Source organism: Pristiophorus japonicus, chromosome 16, assembly GCF_044704955.1.
Source record: "Pristiophorus japonicus isolate sPriJap1 chromosome 16, sPriJap1.hap1, whole genome shotgun sequence".
Classification (NCBI taxonomy): domain Eukaryota; kingdom Metazoa; phylum Chordata; class Chondrichthyes; family Pristiophoridae; genus Pristiophorus; species Pristiophorus japonicus.
Window position 1 is genome coordinate 22,829,559 of NC_091992.1, and position 19,470 is coordinate 22,849,028.

Consider the following 19,470-nt stretch of genomic DNA (forward strand, 5'->3'; position numbering starts at 1 on the left):
TTGGATAGGTTAGGTGAGTGGGCAAATGCATGGCAGATGAAGTATAATGTGGATAAATGTGAGGTTATCCACTTTGGTGGTAAAAACAGAGACAGACTATTATCTGAATGGTGACAGATTAGGAAAAGGGGAGGTGCAAAGAGACCTGGGTGTCATGGTACATCAGTCATTGAAGGTTGGCATGCAGGTACAGCAGGTGGTTAAGAAAGCAAATGGCATGTTGGCCTTCGTAGCGAGGGGATTTGAGTACAGGGGCAGGGAGGTGTTGCTACAATTGTACAGGGCCTTGGTGAGGCCACACCTGGAGTATTGTGTATAGTTTTGGTCTCCTAACCTGAGGAAGGACATTCTTGCTATTGAGGGAGTGCAGCGAAGGTTCACCAGACTGATTCCCGGGATGGCGGGACTGACCTATCAAGAAAGACTGGATCAACTGGGCTTGTATTCACTGGAGTTCAGAAGAATGAGAGGGGACCTCATAGAAACGTTTAAAATTCTGACGGGGTTAGACAGGTTAGATGCAGGAAGAATGTTCCCAATGTTGGGGAAGTCCAGAACCAGGGGACACAGTCTAAGGATAAGGGGGAAGCCATTTAGGACCGAGATGAGGAGGAATTTCTTCACCCAGAGAGTGGTGAACCTGTGGAATTCTCTACCACAGAAAGTTGTTGAGGCCAATTCACTAAATATATTCAAAAAGGAGTTAGATGAAGTCCTTACTACTAGGGGAATCAAGGGGTATGGTGAGAAAGCAGGAATGGGGTACTGAAGTTGCATGTTCAGCCATGAACTCATTGAATGGCGGTGCAGGCTAGAAGGGCCAAATGGCCTACTCCTGCACCTATTTTCTATGTTTCTATGTTTCTATCTATTCCCTCAGTACTGCTTTCCTGCTTTCTCTCCATACCCCTTGATCCCCTTAGCCGTAAGGGCCATATCTAACTCCCTCTTGAATATATCCAATGAATTGGCATCAACAACTCTCGGCAACAGGGAATTCCACAGATTAACAACTCTGAGTGAAGAAGTTTCTCCTCATCTCAGTCCTAAATGGCCTACCCCTTATCCCAAGACTGCCCCCTGGTTTTGGACTTCCCCAACATCAGGAACAATCTACCCACATCTAACCTGTCCCATCCCGTCAGAATCTTGTATGTTTCTATGAGATCCCCTCTCATCCTTCTAAACTCCAATGTATAAAGGCCCAGTTGATCCAGTCTCTCCTCATATGTCAGTCCAGCCATCCTGGGAATCAGTCTGGTGAACCTTCGCTGCACTCCCTCAATAGCAAGAACGTCCTTCCTCAGATTTGGAGACTAAAACTGAACACAATATTCCAGGTGAGGCCTCACCAAGGCCCTGTACAACTGCAGTAAGACCTCCCTGCTCCTATACTCAATCCCCTTGCTATGAAGGCCGTCTTTACCGCCTGCTGTACCTGGTATGCCAACTTTCAATGACTGATGAACTATGACACCCAGGTCTCGTTGCATCTCCCCCCTTCCTAATCTTCCACCATTCAGATAATAATCTGTCTTTACGTTTTTGCCCCCAAAGTGGATAACCTCACATTTATCCACATTATACTGCATCTGCCATGCATTCGCCCACTCACCTAACCTATCCAAGTCACCCTGCAGCCTCTTAGCGTCCCCCTCACAGCTCACACTGCCACCCTAGTTTGGAGATATTACACTCAATTCCTTCATCCTAATCATTGATATATATTGTAAAGAGCTGGGCTCCCAGTACTGAGCTCTGCGGCACTCCACTAGTCACTGCCTGCCATTCTGAAAAGGACCCGTTTATCCCGACTCTCTGCTTCCTGTCTGCCAACCAGTTCTCTATCCACGTCAGTATAGGTCAAGCAGGGCTGTGTCATCACATCAATACTCTTCTCGATCTTGCTCACTGCAGTGCTCCATTGTACTCTAAACAAGCTCCCCGCTGGAGTGGGACTAAACTATAGAACCAATGGGAACCTGTTCAACCTTTGTCGCATCCAGGCTAGATCCAAGGTCGTCCCATCCTCTGTCATCGAGCTACAGTACGCGGACGACGCTTGCGTCTGCGCGCATTCAGAGGCCGAACTCCAAGCCATTGTCAACATCTTCACCGAGGTGTATGAAAGAATGGGCCTTACACTAAACATCCATAAGACAAAGGTCCTTTACCAACCTGACCCTCCAACACCGCACTGTCCCCTATCATCAAAATCCACAACACGGCCTTGGACAACGTGGACCATTTTCCATACCTCGGGAGCCTACTATCAACAAGGGCAGACATCGACAGCGAGGTTCAGCACCGCTTCCAGTGTGCCAGCGCAGCCTTCGGTCGCCAGAGGAAAAGAGTGTTTGAAGACTAGGACCTCAAATCTGGCACCAAGCTCATGGCCTACAGGGCAGTAGTGATACCCGTCCTATAGGACTCAAACGTGGACCATATAAAGTCGACACCTCCAAGTGCTGGAGAAGTACCACCAGCGCTGCCTCCGCAAGATCCTGCAAATCCACTGGGAGGATAGACGAACCAACGTCCGTGTTCTCGATCAGGCCAACATCCCCAGCATCAAAGCGCTGACTCCACTCTACCAGCTCCGTTGGGCGGGCCACATTGTCCACATGCCCGACACGCGACTCCCAAAACAAGCGCTCTACTCGGAACTCCTACACGGCAAGCGAGCCCCAGGTGGGCAAAGGAAATGTTTCAAGGACACCCTCAAAGCCTCCTTGATAAAGTGCAACATCCCCACCGACACCTGGGAATCCCTGGCCCAAGACCGCCCTAAGTGGAGGAAAAGCTCCGGGAGGGTGCTGAGCACCTCGAATTTCATCGCAGAGAGCTTGCAGAAACCAAGCGCAGACAGGAGCATGCGGCAAACCAGACTCCCCACCCATCCTTTCCTTCAACCAGTGTGTGCCCCACCTGTGACAAAGACTATAATTCCTGTATTGGACTGTTCAGTCACTTGAGAACTCTGAGTGGAAGCAAGTCTTCCTCGATTTTGAGGGACTGCCTATGATGATGATGATGACGATGACGAATGTTCCAGTTTAACAGTTAGCAGAACTTAGTTTATATCTCTCCTTTTGATGTGTCCAGTTGATTTTGCATATGATTTGTGAGCATTTTATTTTAGAATGTAATTGTCTTTAAAGGTGATCTTTCAGGTGAATTCATAAATAATGACTTGGAAATGATGATGATCAATGTGGGTAAGCATGTGTTTATTCACAGCTGTTATTGATCTGATTCTGCCAGAAATCATGCAAGGCAGGAAACACAGAGACCTACCTCTTTAACAAGGCTATGTATTTTAATATCATAAAAGTCCATTGCGGTTAAGTGCATATTATCAGAAATGTTAACTAACAAAATAAATCGCACTTATAGCTTCCTTGATGGCCTTGCAGATTTACACAGTAAGTACCTGAGCTATTGAGAGTAGAAATATTCCAATTTGATCATTGGGGCCGAAATTGCCCCTTTGTTGCTTTTTATTAGCTCCTCCGGGAGGCATTAATGGGGCGCAATGGCCTTTTCGCCGGAGGGCAGATGGCGGTAGCGCCTCGGGTGAAATTGCCCCAGAGATTTTGGGGGCGATTTGCCGGTAGCGCTGCTCTCCATGATTAGTGCCCTAGGCTGGCAGGCAACAGGCAATGACGTCATTGCTGTGCACGCTAATCCCCTTTGCGACCCACGGGGTGCTGACATCTGCCCAGGGCGCCCCTTAAAGGGAAGGCCATGTGCGTCCCAGGCCGCCATTTTATTTTGCCAGGCGACTCTTCGGTCGACCCGACAATGGCGGCCTTCGCCTCGACCGGGCCGCCATCATGCAGCCCGGCACTTCCGTTTGGGTGCTGGGCCACTGGCCCAGTCCTGCACGTCTCTGGTGGCCCAGTGCTGGACACCAAAGGGCCTGCAGATTGTGCACTAAGCGGAGCTTTCGCGTAGCGCTGACCTCTTCGGCACAGCACTGACGCCCCGGGAGCACCCCTCCAACGAGGTGGAGCACCCTGAGACGGCGCTCTGCCTCGTTTGAGGGGCACAAAGCCCAATTCCATGCCGGGAGTGGGACTTCCGGCCCAGGCGGTAAAAGTCCCGGGCCCGTAAGGTTACCACCCCGAAACAGGGCTGGGGCAATTTCGGCCCCTTGGTCTGCACTGAGTTAGCGGGGACAATTTACCCATGGATTAGAGTGGACGATGTCAACCAGGGTGCCTGTTTCTCAGTGACACCTGCTGGACATGTAAGTGTGGACATTAGCTAAGGACAGAATTGAGCTCGCCGATCATGCCCCAGTACATGAATAGCCTGCCAATATTATTGTTAAGGCTCATGTGTGACTGATGGCTACTTGGGCCAGGTTTCAAGAGGGAAATGGATAAAACATATTAAAATAAAATTGCGGTATACCTTCTTACTAATTATAACACTGCTGAAAACCATACAAAAAATATAGGGAGTTTCAGATCGTTTCTTTGTTTGTCGGAAAACAAATAATCTGTTTATCAAAATTGTGATCTGCAAGATGTTTATAGTGATAGAATTATAGTTTTAAGTAGAATTGCAGATAGGTCTATTACTTATACTAACTGCATCTCTCACTTGTGACTGAAAAGTACAAATAAGAATATGCGTGAAATAATACAAAAAAACTACTAACTGCCACAAAGAGCTGGAAAAGCGACATGCAAATTTATTTAATCTGATCACCTTGCTCCTGTGTTAGTGTTCTGTTCTCCCGTTACCGTATATCACTCGAGAGAGAGAGAGATTCAAAAACATTAAAACATGTCTTTTCACTATGTCTTGGAACAGTGAAGGTGATTCAGACACAGACTCTGAAGTCGAAGAACGTGTGGATGGTGTCAAATCCTGGCTGTCAAAAAACAAGGGCTCAGCCAAAACACACTCTGATGATGGAAGCCTAAAAAGTTCAAGGTTAGTAGAAAATCTGAATTCATTAAACAGTTTGAATAAATTGCAACTGGTTTAAATTCTAAAATTAACATAACTATTCCAACCAATGTTACCTTCATAGAAGAATATCAAATTGAATATTACTTTTACATATATTAATAAAATGCAGAGATAAGATAGCTTGCCAATATTTTTCTAGTAACTATTATGCATCTATCAAATAAGTAGTCCACACCCTCCTTTTACAAATAATGAAATAAAGTTTCCACGACAATTGATGAAAGCAATAACATTTGCGTTCTTAAAACAAAACCTTTGAATTGAGCCCATCACAAGTGTCTATTTCAAAATCTATTTTTGTGTGCCTTTTCTTTTTCTTGTCCTTTTATTGTCCATTTCTGCCATTGGTACTTTATTTTGTTCTATGTATTCCATTTTATAATTCATTTACCTTGATTTTCTTTCTCTTTGTTTCCTGTCTGTTCGTTAACTAGATTTTCTATTAATTTGGACCTGAAAGAGGGGAAGGAAGGGAAAGAATTAAAGGAAGGGAAAGAAGTAGAGGACAGTCGACCAATTTCTGTAATGAGTTCTCTCAGCTATCGTAAACGAGGGAATATGAAAGATTCTCTCGGTGGTAAAAGCAATAATGACTCCCTTCTGTCAACACTCAGTAAAGAACGGTCGGTGTCGCCAGATAGATCATTCCGAAGAGCAAAGAAGACCACCAGTGCAGACAATTTAAATGACAGCTTCTCTGTTACTTCTTGGAAAAAATCCCAAGGAGCTGATGACTTAGATGATAGGGGATCTGTTATTTCCCAGGCATATTCAGAGGCCACAAGTAGAGCAAGAAAAGGGTTAGACAGGAGATGGGCCATTACCAGTCCTGACTTTGACAAAGCTTCGACTGTATCAGTTCCTGTAAGTCGCGTTTCCACAAGGCGAGGCTTGGAAGCTGATGACGATGTCAAATCATCTGTTAGTTTTGCTATAACCAGCCCTCCATCTAGCTTGAGACGAAGCCTTTCACGACTTGATGACAATCATAGTGACTTGTTCAGTCCAGTTAGCCCTTCGCTCAACCGTAGATCAGAATTAGGATTGCAAAGCCCTACACTTAGTAGTCGTACAGATTCAAGATTGTCCTTTTCACGGAGTAGATTGGGTGCGTTGGATGATGATGACGATGCTGCTGTCAGTGTAGCGCTGAGTGAAAGGTCATCGTATAGTCAGCATTCCGTAGGACGCAGTTTCAGCGTTCCCCCCAGACCTAGATCATCTGTCTCAGATGAAATGCAGCCAGATAATTCTGATGTCAAGCCTGTGGGTCACAGGAATTATTTGGATCCAGATTTAGAAGCTGCCATTAATGAAGTTTTGAACTACAAACCAATTACATTTAAAAGAAAAAGTCTAGACCCAGACTCTGAGGAGGATGAGGAAAAAGTAAATAAACAACCATCCAACCTCCAGAGATCTTCCTCCTCTTTAGACTTCAGTAAGTCACAAAGTAAGAAAAACAAAAGCAAGAAAAGTAAAAGTTCAGATTCTGAATCATCCGAATCAGAGAAGGAGCATAGAAAAAAAGGCTCCAAGAAACACTCCAAGAAGTCCAAGAAGAAATCCAAAAAGAAGGAAAGTGACTCGGAGTCCTCAGAATCATCTTCCAGTTCCTCCACTTCTGGCTCCGCAGTTTCGTATCGCAGTATCAACAGTGTTAAACGAGGTATAAAAAAGAAAGAATCTAATTCAGACGATGAAGGTGGTAAAGAAAACATAACCAATGGAAAATCTGGAAAGAAAACAAAGAAAGACGACAAGAAGAGAACGAAGCAGGTTGACAGTGTGATGATGAAGTACTTGTACAGGCCGGATAGTGATGAGTAAAGTAGGTTTATCTGAATCTTTGGAATGGAGCATAAAGATGCATGATTATTTTATAGTTACTTTACCTAACTGAAACTAACTGAAGTTGAAAAATAAGTTGGTTTATGCAGTAAGCAGTGTGTTCTGCAGCAATAATAAAGTAGCGCAGAACAAAACTAGTTGGCACATTGGATTAGATACGGGACTGGTTACAAATCAAGCCCTGATTCATGGGATGAGAGTCTCATCTTTCTCCTGGCTATATTAAAGGAGTTAGGACAGTTTCAATCAGTTCCTAATGGGCATGGGTCTCCAGCACACAATCGGCAACAATTCAGCTCCCAATTGATATCGCTCAGAGAGGCTGCTGAATGTTAGTGTGGAAAATGAAAAAAATGTCAAACTGGTACAGTAAGGGGTGCTTTTCTGAGGCTGGGGCCGAATAGAGGGAGCTTTACCCTGCATCTGACTGCTGATATGGAAGTGTTTAATGTTGATACTGGGTAGGGGTAATTTTAATCTAACCTGCTAGCAGTAAACAGGCTGGTTCGCGTTGACCACTCATTTTCTACCCTGCTTGATCTTGCTCTCCATTTTTCTCTTAGTAGAGTAAAATCGGGTGTGGTGCAAAAAAAGGCCTCCGACCCAAACCCACCTGTTCCCTGCCCAGCAGGATAGGTCAGAAACCCCTGGGTTTCTGAAATGGGATGCATTCCATTCCCTAGCACTAATATTCCTCATAATGAATACGTCACAAAATGCATGTTTTTTTCCTTCTGAGACTACTTTTCACCAGCATTAACATCCCTCATTAAGTACTAAAAGTGTCTGCTGAACATTTTCATCCTATTTCCCTGATGTGAAAGTTGCTGCATCTTTGTTCCCCACTTTTCTTTTCCCAAACTCGTTCATATTTGCTATCAACCCCATGTATTTTTACTTGCAAAAGAGAAAAGTAGCATACCATAGAGTCACTATTTATGATGTCATTGCCCCAAAGAGACACATGAAGTGTTGCTCTTTGCTGGCTCTAAAAAGATCAGCAGGCTGGCGTGCAACATGAAATACATTGCATGTTGCAGGTCCATGCAACTAACTTCAGCCAGAAGTGCTGAGTGGATGATCCATATCGGCCTCCTCCTGAAGTCCCCACCATCACAGAAGCCAGTCTTCAGCCAATTCAATTCACGTGATATCAAGAATCGGCTGAGCGCACTGGATACAGCAAAGGCTCTAGGCCCCGACAACATCCCGGCTGTCATGCTGAAGACGTGCTCCAGGACTAGCCACGCCTCCAGCCAAGCTGTTCCAGTACAGCTCCAACACTGGCATCTACCTGACAATGTGGAAAACTGCCCAGGTATGTGCTGTCCACAAAAAACAGGACAAATCCAATCCAGCCAATTACTGCCCCATCAGTCTACACTCAATCGTCAGCATAGTGATGGAAGGAATCACTGACAGTGCTATCAAGCGGCACTTACTCACACATAACCTGCTCACTGATGCCCAGTTTGGATTCCGCCAGGACCACTCGGCTCCAGACCTCATTACGGCCTTGGTCCAAACATGGACAAAAGAGCTGAATTCCAGAAGTGAAGTGTGAGTGACTGCCCTTGATATCAAGGCAGCACTTGACCGAATGTGGCATCGTGAAACCCGAGGAAACCTGAAGTCAATGGGAATTGGGGAGGAAATCTCTCCACAGGCTGGAGTCATAGCTAATACAAAGGAAGCTGGTTGTGGTGGTTTTGAGGTCACTCATCCCAGCCCCAGGACATCGCCGCAGGAGTTCCTCAGAGCAGTAGCCTAGGCCCAACCATCTTCAGCTGCTTCATCAATGACGTTCCCTCCATCATAAGGTCAGAAGTGGGGATGTTTGCTGATGACGGCACAGTATTCAGTTCCACCAGATAATGGAGTCAAGTTTCGGGCCGCGCCTAGAACAGTGCAGCCCCGCGAGCCACGCCTGATATCCGCACTCAAAACCGCGCCTAAAACTTACCTCGGTATTTTCCCCGCTGCTGGAATGTTCCAGGCCCTTGGTGCAGCGCAGCACAAGCTGTGGGGGGCGGAGCCAGGTCCCGGCGCTGAAAACAGTGCCAGGATCTCTGCACATGCGCGCTAGAGTGTGCATGCATGTGCAGTAGCTCCAGACCGCCGAAGCTATGTGGGAGGGGCCCGAAGCACACCGCCCCTAGTCCTGGCCGAATGGGCTCACTGGGGTGGCGGATTGGACTCTGGCCTCCCCCCTCTTCAGCTCCTGCTCCGGCTCCCTCCACCCACCTCCCTCCCAGTTCAGGTCCGCTGCCTGCCCTGCCGCTCTCCCGGCCCCCCACCACCGGTTCAGCTCCCCTCCCCCCCGTCTCTTTTCTCCCCGCCCCCTTTCTCCTTCTCCCCCCTTCCTCTAACCTCGTCGGCCGAGCCTGTTTAGCCACTCTCCCGTCCCCTCCTCTTCTCCCCCTCCCCCCCTCCTCGTTTCTCCCTGCCCCCCTTTCTCCTTCTCCCCTCTTCTTCACCCTCCCTCTCCCCTCACTCTCCTCCCCCTCCGACTCCCTCCCTCACTCTCCTCCCCCCCTCCGACTCCCTCACTCACTCCTCCCTCTCTCCTCCCCCACCCCTTCTCCCTTCTCCACCCCTCGTCCCCCCCGTCCCTTCTCTCTTCTCCCGTCCCTCCTCTCTTCTTCCCCCCCCACCCCCCACTCTCTCCTCCCCCTCCCTCCCGCTCCTCCCCCTCCCTCCCGCTCCTCTCTCTCCGACCCTTCCCTCTCTCTCCGACCCTTCCCTCTCTCTCCGACCCTTCCCTCTCTCTCCGACCCTTCCCTCTCTCTCCGACCCTTCCCTCTCTCTCCGACCCTTCCCTCTCTCTCCGACCCTTCCCTCTCTCTCCGACCCTTCCCTCTCTCTCCGACCCTTCCCTCCCTCTCCGACCCCTCCCTCCCTCTCCGACCCCTCCCTCCCTCTCCGACCCCTCCCTCCCTCTCCGACCCCTCCCTCCCTCTCCGACCCCTCCCTCCCTCTCCGACCCCTCCCTCCCTCTCCGACCCCTCCCTCCCTCTCCGACCCCTCCCTCCCTCTCCGACCCCTCCCTCCCTCTCCGACCCCTCCCTCCCTCTCCGACCCCTCCCTCCCTCTCCGACCCCTCCCTCCCTCTCCGACCCCTCCCTCCCTCTCCGACCCCTCCCTCCCTCTCCGACCCCTCCCTCCCTCTCCGACCCCTCCCTCCCTCTCCGACCCCTCCCTCCCTCTCCGACCCCTCCCTCCCTCTCCGACCCCTCCCTCCCTCTCCGACCCCTCCCTCCCTCTCCGACCCCTCCCTCCCTCTCCGACCCTTCCCTCCCTCTCCGACCCTTCCCTCCCCTCCCTCTCCGACCCTTCCCTCTCCGACCCTTCCCTCCCCTCCCTCTCCGACCCTTCCCTTCCCTCCCCTCCCTCTCCGACCCTTCCCTTCCCTCCCCTCCCTCTCCGACCCTTCCCTTCCCTCCCCTCCCTCTCCGACCCTTCCCTCCCTCTCCGACCCTTCCCTCCCTCTCCGACCCTTCCCTCCCTCTCCGACCCTTCCCTCCCTCTCCGACCCTTCCCTCCCTCTCCGACCCTTCCCTCCCTCTCCGACCCTTCCCTCCCTCTCCGACCCTTCCCTCCCTCTCCGACCCTTCCCTCCCTCTCCGACCCTTCTCTCCCTCTCCGACCCTTCCCTCCCTCTCCGACCCTTCCCTCCCTCTCCGACCCTTCCCTCCCTCTCCGACCCTTCCCTCCCTCTCCGACCCTTCCCTCCCTCTCCGACCCTTCCCTCCCTCTCCGACCCTTCCCTCCCTCTCCGACCCTTCCCTCCCTCTCCGACCCTTCCCTCCCTCTCCGACCCTTCCCTCCCTCTCCGACCCTTCCCTCCCTCTCCGACCCTTCCCTCCCTCTCCGACCCTTCCCTCCCTCTCCGACCCTTCCCTCCCTCCCTCCCTCTCCGACCCTTCCCTCCCTCCCTCTCCGACCCTTCCTTCCCTCCCTCTCCGACCCTTCCCTCCCTCCCTCTCCGACCCTTCCTTCCCTCCCTCTCCGACCCTTCCCTCCCTCCCTCTCCGACCCTTCCCTCCCTCCCTCTCCGACCCTTCCTTCCCTCCCTCTCCGACCCTTCCCTCCCTCCCTCTCCGACCCTTCCCTCCCTCCCTCTCCGACCCTTCCCTCCCTCTCCGACCCTTCCCTCCCTCTCCGACCCCTCCCTCCCTCTCCGACCCTTCCCTCCCTCCCTCTCCGACCCTTCCCTCCCTCCCTCTCCGACCTCCCTCTCAGACCCTTCCCCGACCCCTCCCTCCCTCCCTCCCTCTCCGCTCCCTCCCTCCCTCTCCGCCCCCTCCCTCCCTCTCCGCCCCCCCACCTCCCTCCCTCCGCTCTTTACTCCTCCCTCCCTCTCCTCTCCCCATCCCTCTCCTCTCCTCTCCCCATCCCTCTCCTCTCCTCTCCCCCTCCCTCTCCTCTCCTCTCCCCCACCCTCTCCTCTCCTCTCCCCCTCCCTCTCCTCTCCTCTCCCCCTCCCTCTCCTCTCCTCTCCCCTCCCCCTCCCTCTCCTCTCCTCTCCCCCTCTCCTCTCCTCTCCTCTCTCCCTCCCTCCCCTCTCCTCTCTCCCTCCCTCTCCTCTCCTCTCCCCCCTCTCCTCTCCTCTCCCCCTCCCTCCCTCATTCTCCACTTCCCCCCTCCCTCTCCTCTCCTCTCCTTTCCCCCTCCCCTCTCCTTTCCTCCCCTCCCTCCCTCTCCTCTTCCCCCCCCTCCCCCCCCCACCCCCCTCCTCTCCTCTCCCTCCCCACTTCCTCCCCCCACCCATCGCTGTCAGAAACAGAGAGAGACACTGACCGAGAGAGAGAGACACACTGGGGGGTGCCCGTCCCAGCATGCTGTTGGAGGGCTCCCGGTGCTGCAGTCGGTGAATAGAAACTTAATTTTTTATTTATTGATTTTTCTTTATTTTTTAATTTTTTAAACATTTTTTGGATTTATTGATTTATTTAGCATTTATTATTGATTATGGCTCTTTATTTGTAAAAGTGTTGTGTTTCATGTTTGTAAACTTCCCTTCCCCCTCCTCCCCCTATCTCTCGTACCTTACGCCTGATTTCTAAGTGTAGGCAAGGTTTTTCTGAGCGTACAAAAATCTACACTTACTCCATTTTAAGTTAGTTTGGAGTAAGTTTTAGCTGCCTAAACTTGCAAAACAGGCGTAAGTGGCCGGACACGCCCCCTTTTGTAAAAAAAAAAAATCTGTTCTAAAATGAAACTATTCTAACTCACTAGAACTGGAGAAAACTAAATGTCGAGAATTGCAATTTGTAAGATACTCCATTCTAAACTAGTTGCTCCAAAAAAAAGGAGCAACTCAGGCCGAAACTTGAGCCCAATGAAACAGTCCATGCCCACAAGCAGCAAGACCTGGACGACGTTCAGGCTTGGGCTGATAAGTGGCAAGTAACATTCGCGCCACACAAGTGCTAGGCAATGACAGTCTCCAACAAGCGTGAATCTAATCACCTCCCCTTGATATTACCATCGCCGAATCCCCCAACATCAACATCCTAGGGGACACCATTGACCAGAAACTTAACTGGACCAGCCACATAGATACTGTGGTTGCAAGAGCAGGTCAGGGGCCGGGTATTCTGCAGTGAGTGTCTCACCTCCTGACTCCCCAAAGCCTTTCCACCATCTACAAAGCACAAGTAAGGAGTGTGATGGAATACTCTCCACTTGCCTGGATGAGTGCAGTACCAACAACACTCAAGAAGCTTGACACTATCCAGGACAAAGCAGCCCACTTGATTGGCACCCCATCCATCACCTTCAACATTCACTCCCTCCACCACCGGCGTACCATGGCTGCAGTGCACTGCAGCAACTCGCCAAGGCTTCTTCGGCAGCCCCTCCAAAACCCGTGACCTTTACCACCTAGAAGGACATGGGCAGCAGGCGCATGGGAACACCACCACATCCATGTTCCCCTCAAAGTCTCACACCACCCTGACTTGGAAGTATATCGCCGTTCCTTCATTGTCGCTGGGTCAAAATCCTGGAAATCTCTCCTTAACAGCATTGTGGGAGTACCTTCACTACAAGGACTGCAGCGGTTGAAGGCGGCAACTCAGCACCATCTTGAGGGAAATTAGGGACGGCCAATAAATTCTGGCCTTGCCAGCGATGCCCATATCCCATGAACAAATAACAAAAAAATAATTTCTTTCAACCAGCACTAAACCTTTATTCCATAATATAACATGCATTATCTTAATACCATCTGGTAAACACTGATTAACAGTTTTTATTTAAAACAATATATAATAACTTTGCATAATTCATGAAAACAAAATTACTGATGACTGGTACATGTACTACAAAATGTCTTGTAGTTGTCTGTCACCTAGCTGCCTTGCCTTTGGTAAGTAAAGTTTGTCAGTTCTTTAGCATGATACTGGATGGAGTTCACTGCATGGCCAATATGTTCCACTTTGGAGAAGAGAAAAAAAATGAATTCAACTATCTGCATATTTGAAGCATCTTGATCACAGCTAACCCTCAGTTGATAATCTCTAGTCTAACATTATGTTCACTGCACTCAGGATTTTGTTGGAGGATCTAATGGAAACTAACCTAACAACTGCAACTGACATGCCTTCTGTGAATTGTTACTCAAACACAAAATTACTTATACTTTGTCATAATATCACTCCTGAAAAAAACTACAGTTGTAACGTCAGTGCAAAATGAATCCGGAGAAGAAAGTCGAACTCCGATTTGCTCTGGAGTCGAGTCAAATCCCAGCTCCAGTTTATATACTAGAACATTTTGATCTTCAAAGCAATGTCCTTTTCAGAATGGCAGGCAGTGACTAATGGAGTGCCGCAGGGCTCAGTGCTGGGACCCCTGCTCTTTACAATATACATTAACGATTTAGATGAAGGAATTGAGTGTAATATCTCCAAGTTTGCAGATGACACTAAACTGGGTGGCAGTGTGAGCTGTGAGGAGAATGCTAAGAGGCTGCAGGGTGACTTGGACAGGTTAGGTGAGTGGGCAAATGCATGGCAGATGCAGTATAATGTGGATAAATGTAAGGTTAACCATTTTGGGGGCAAAAACACGAAGGCAGAATATTATCTGAATGGCGGTAGATTAGGAAACGGGGAGGTGCAACGAGACCTGGGTGTCATGGTTCATCAGTCATTGAAGGTTGGCATGCAGATACAGCAGGCGGTGAAGAAGGCAAATGGTATGTTGGCCTTCATAGCTAGGGGATTTGAGTACAGGAGCAGGGAGGTCTTACTGCAGTTGTACAGGGCCCAAGTTTCGGGCTGCGCCGTTTACCTGGACGCCCGTTTTTCACGCCAGAAAGTGCGCCTAAAAAAAACTTACCTATTCTCCGGCTCCCTGCAGGCCCTCTGGAGCTGGGCGCGGCGCAGCACGAGCTGTAGGGGGCGGAGCCAGGTCCCTGCGCTGTAACCAGTGCCGGGACCTCTGCACATGCGCGCTACAGTGGGCGCGCATGTGCAGTAGCTCGAGGGGCCCAAAGGACGCAGCCCCCTAGCCCTGGCCGAATAGCCTCACTGGGGCTGCGTGGATAAGGCTCCTCCCACCCGACCAGACCCCTGCTCTCCCACCCCCCCCCCCCCCCCGATCTCCGCGACTCGACCTCTGCTCCCCCCGGTGACCCGACCCCTGGCGACCCGTCCTCCGCTGTCACCCCTCCCCGGACCTCTGCGACTCTTCTTCCCCCCCCCCCCCCCCCCCCCCGGACCTCCGCGACACCCCCAGAGACCCGACGCCACCTACCTGTAAATCCAGCCCGAAGTCTTGGGCCCGGCCGTTCAGCCTCCTTCTCTCTCTCTCCTTCCCCCCTCCCTCTCTCTCTCTCCTCCTCCTCCTCCTCCTCCTCCTCCTCCTCCTCCTCCTCCTCCTCCTCCTCCTCCTCCTCCTCTCTCTCTCCCCCCTCTCTCTCTCCCCCCCCCCTCTCTCTCTCCCCCCCTCTCTCCTTCCCCCCCCTCTCTCCTCCCCTCTCCCCTTTCTTCTCCTCCCCTCTCCCCTTTCTTCTCCTCCCCTCTCCCCTTTCTTCTCCCCCCCCTTTCTCTTCCCCCCCCCTTTCTCTTCCCCCCCCCTTTCTCTTCCCCCCCCTTTCTCTTCCCCCCCTTTCTCTTCCCCCCCTTTCTCTTCCCCCCCTTTCTCTTCCCCCCCTTTCTCTTCCCCCCCTTTCTCCTTCCCCCCCCTTTCTCCTCCGCCCCCGCTTTCTCCTCCGCCCCCGCTTTCTCCTCCGCCCCCGCTTTCTCCTTCCCCCCCCGCTTTCTCCTTCCCCCCCCCCCGCTTTCTCCTTCCCCCCCCGCTTTCTCCTTCCCCCCCCCGCTTTCTCCTTCCCCCCCCCGCTTTCTCCTTCCCCCCCCCGCTTTCTCCTTCCCCCCCCGCTTTCTCCTTCCCCCCCCGCTTTCTCCTTCCCCCCCCGCTTTCTCCTTCCCCCCCCCCGCTTTCTCCTTCCCCCCCCCCGCTTTCTCCTTCCCCCCCCCCCGCTTTCTCCTTCCCCCCCCCCGCTTTCTCCTTCCCCCCCCCCGCTTTCTCCTTCCCCCCCCCCCGCTTTCTCCTTCCCCCCCCCCCGCTTTCTCCTTCCCCCCGCTTTCTCCTTCCCCCCGCTTTCTCCTTCCCCCCCCTTTCTCCTTCCCCCCCCCTTTCTCTTCTCCCCTTTTCTCCCTCCCTCCTCTCTTCCCTCCCTCCCTCCCTCCCTCCCTCCCTTCTCTCTCCTTCCCTCCCTCCCTCCTCTCTCCTTCCCTCCTTCCCTCCCTCTCTCCTTCCCTCCCTCTCTCCTTCCCTCCCTCCCTCCTCTCTCCTTCCCTCCCTCCCTCCTCTCTCCTTCCTTCCCTCTCTCCCTCCCTCCTCTCTCCTTCCCTCCCTCTCTCCTCTCTCCTTCCCTCCCTCTCTCCTCTCTCCTTCCCTCCCTCCCTCCTCTCTCCTTCCCTCCCTCCCTCCCTCCGCTCTCCTTCCCTCCCTCCTCTCTCCTTTTCTCCCTCCCTTTCTCCTTCGTTCCCTTTCTCCTTCCTTCCCTCCCTCCTTTTCTCCTTCCTTCCCTCCCTCCTCTCTCCTTCCCTCCCTCCTCTCTCCTTCCCTCCTCCTCTCTCCTTCCCTCCTCCTCTCTCCTTCCCTCCTCCTCCTCCTCCTCCTCCTCCTCCTCCTCCTCCTCCTCCTCCTCCTCCTCCTCCTCCTCCTCCTCCTCCCCCTTCTCCCCCTCCCCTCGCTGTCAGAAACACAGACACACACAGGCAGAGAGTGAGACAAACACACTGGGGGGACCGTCCCAGCACGCTGTTGGAGGACTCCCGGTGCTGCAGTCGGTAAATAGAAAATGTTTTATTTATTGATTTTTTTTAAATTATTTTTTATTCATTTTTTTTGATTTATTGATGTATTTATCATTTATTATTGATGATGGCTCTTTATTTGTAAAACTGAGGTATTTAATGTTTGTAAACTTCCCTTTAAACCCCCCCCCCCATTCCCTACGCCTGATTTTCTAAAGTGTAGACAAGGTTTTTTTCGAACGTACAAAAATCTTCACTTACTCCATTCTAAGTTAGTTTGGAGTAAGTTTTCACTGCCTAAACTTTGAAAACAGGTGTAAGTGGCCGGACACGCCCCCTTTTGAAAAAAATTTCTGTTCCAAAGTGAAACTGTTCTAACTGACTAGAACTGGAGCAAACTAAATGACGAGAATTCAAATTTCTAAGATACTCCATTCTAAACCAGTTGCTCCAAAAACTAAAGCCCACAGAGCTTTAGTGAGGCCTCACCTGGAATATTGTGTTCAGTTTTGGTCTCCTAATCTGAGGAAGGACGTTCTTGCTATTGAGGGAGTGCAGCGAAGCTTCACCAGACTAATTCCAGGGATGGCTGGACTGTCATATGAGGAGAGACTGGATCAACTGGGCCTTTATTCACTGGAGTTTAGAAGGATGAGAGGGGATCTCATAGAAACGTATAAGATTCTGATGGGACTGGACAGGTTAGATGTGGGAAGAATGTTCCCGATGTTGGGGAAGTCCAGAACCAGGGGACATAGTCTTAGGATAAGGGGCAGGCCATTTAGGACTGAGATGAGGAGAAACTTCTTCACTCAGAGAGTTGTTAACCTGTGGAATTCCCTGCCGCAGAGAGTTGTTGATGCCAGTTCATTGGATATATTCAAGAGGGAGTTAGATATGGCCCTTACAGCTAAGGGGATCAAGGGGTATGGAGAGAAAGCAGGAAATGGGTACTGAGGGAATGATCAGCCATGATCTTATTGAATGCTAGTGCAGGCTCGAAGGGCCGAATGGCCTACTCTTGCAACTATTTTTTATATTTCTAATACCATTTTGCATCAATGCTACAGTTATAAATGCAGCATAGAAAATTATAATTCCCAATGTATGAACGGGTTTATAAAATAACTTTTTTCTCCTATTCGTTTCACAGCCCTCCTTTATATCGTCGGCACATCCCTAGTATGAACTCTGACGATGAGATGGACAGTATGGAAGACACCCTCAAGTCCAGGTTATCAACTAGACGACCACTTAGCAACAGTGACAGTGATACCAAAATTGTGGAATCAAATGCATAGCGGCAATTGTGGCTTTTATAGACAGGTTCATACTAACTGAAAAAGCTCAGCAAGTGAGATTTGAATTTCTTGGGATATTACTGCAGTGTTAGGCCACAATAATAAAAATGGAAACGGGATGAATGAAATACGAGAAGTTCTTGATGCTTTATCATCTTAATAGGTTTGCATGATATTGATAGACTGCATTTACTTGAAATTTAAATTAACTTCTAAGCGTACTTTGATTAGTATTTCTTACAAGTATGGCTGCTGCTGCTCTCAAATGAATAATTTGAAACCCTGAAATATAAGGGTTTGTTTTTGTTTTTCTATTGCTATGGCTGAATTTTCTTACCAGTGCCTGCTTTCAAATTCGAATTTAAACTTGTCATCTCTGGTTGGGGTCTAGGGCGCCACTGAGCTTTTCATGTAATTATTTTTACCTGATCCAAAGATTTGTTTTTTTATTTAGCTGTTGTGGACTGGAAACATGAACTAAAATAATAGCAAAATATCAGAACTCTTTGGCTTCAAACTTTTTTTTCTCCTATGAGGTGTGTGTGCATATGTTAATACTTTTTGAAAAGAATTGAATTTGGTGTTGGTAGTTTGCTGATACCTATGCTCTTACACATTCTGTTTATCTTGTATTTTGAAGCTCAAAACAGTAAGATACAGTTAATAACATACCTCTTACAACACACACTGAAACAAATAGTTAATAACCAATTGTATATTTAATCTTCAGTAATCAAGATTTATATTCCTAATTGGACAGAAGGTAATTGGGAAGGGAAGGTATTGGGAAAAGTTATTTTGAACGTTATTGTTGAGTTCCATTAATGTATAGACTCTCTATTTATGTTTTGGTTTTCTTCACTTTTTGGTTTGTTTATACACCAGGAAAAGTGATGCACAATGTCATAAATAACAAAGAACTTGGCGCTCTTTTAATTGCGATTAAATCATAGTGTAAATCAGAACAAATACCATGAATTATTATGTCTGCAAATGACGATGGCTTGGGAAGAAGCAGATGCAATAAACTCATGGCTGTGGTTCTTAAATACCTAAACAAATTTTCTGTCTGGCAGATCACTCCTTCACAGTTGTTATCTTAGATTTTGGGTATGTTGTATATAAAATCAATCCTTGTAGTATTATTGTTTATCAATCCAATTTAGTGACCATTGAAATCAAGGCTGGAGATTGAATTAATTCTATAAAACAACCACCATCTTTACATACTATAGACAGCCTCACTTTTTATAAAGTTGCATGGATTGTTTAAACGACTATCTGGAATATTAAGACATTTCTATATAAAGCCAACTGCAAATACTGTTCTGATAGTTTTCGTTGAATGCTCAGTGACTCATTATGCCATAATTGTTGGATATGAAGTTTGTATGAAGACCTATTCTTCAGTATATAACTGTGCACTTTTCCAGAATGCAGACTGTATGTCTTTAGTCAGTACAGATAATAACAAACAGATTGCAGTGCTGCAAGGTTTATTAATATTTGTACTGTAATGTTATTAAAATGGTACTGTTTTATTCATTTAGTCATAATGTAGCACTGATGTATAAAGTCCTGTTCTACAGTTAATTTGCAAATTGGATTATTGTGATATCAAGAGTTCTGTAGCTCTAGCTTCAAAGATTTATCTTCTAGTTTAAACAAAACAGATTTACCAGATGAGCAAATGTGTAAGATGAGGATGGATTTAAATTGCTTTGGAAGATAGCAAACTTGGGAAAACCATATTGTCCTCTATTATGTGTATTTTTTTGGTGACTATTTATGTGACAAAATAAACTTTTTGGTTGTCTTAGAAGTTCCAAAACTATTTTCTTCTTTATTCTGTCCTACAATTTTCATATTTAATGAAATAATTTCAATCAGTTGTGTTTATTGCATAGATTTATTTTCCTCATTTACATTGTTCTTTTCATGTTGACTTTATGTTTGCTCAATTTATGGAACTTGCTACTAGAAGCAGTGACTCCTCATTTGTTACTTGCTAAATACAGCTTATATTTGTCATGAATTGTGTTGTAAGTGTGACCTTGAAC

At 49.0% G+C, this 19,470-nt stretch overlaps 1 protein-coding gene across 16 annotated transcripts in view; it reads left to right on the top strand.

Annotated features, from left to right (window-relative positions):
• The window catches only part of myo18ab (myosin XVIIIA b), a 299,468-nt gene extending 280,224 nt beyond the window's left edge, over positions 1-19,244 (top strand). For 15 of the 16 annotated variants that reach the window (XM_070857110.1, XM_070857108.1, XM_070857109.1 and 12 more), the window contains 3 exons: positions 4,825-4,947; positions 5,421-6,817; positions 17,263-17,354. In XM_070857110.1, coding sequence (XP_070713211.1) covers positions 4,825-4,947; positions 5,421-6,816 — 1,519 coding nt within the window. In that variant the 3' untranslated portion in view covers position 6,817; positions 17,263-17,354. Of the gene's footprint in view, positions 1-4,824; positions 4,948-5,420; positions 6,818-17,262 lie in introns of all 16 variants that reach the window. The other variant, XM_070857122.1, reaches the window with a different exon arrangement.
• Positions 19,245-19,470: the final 226 nt, after the last annotated feature.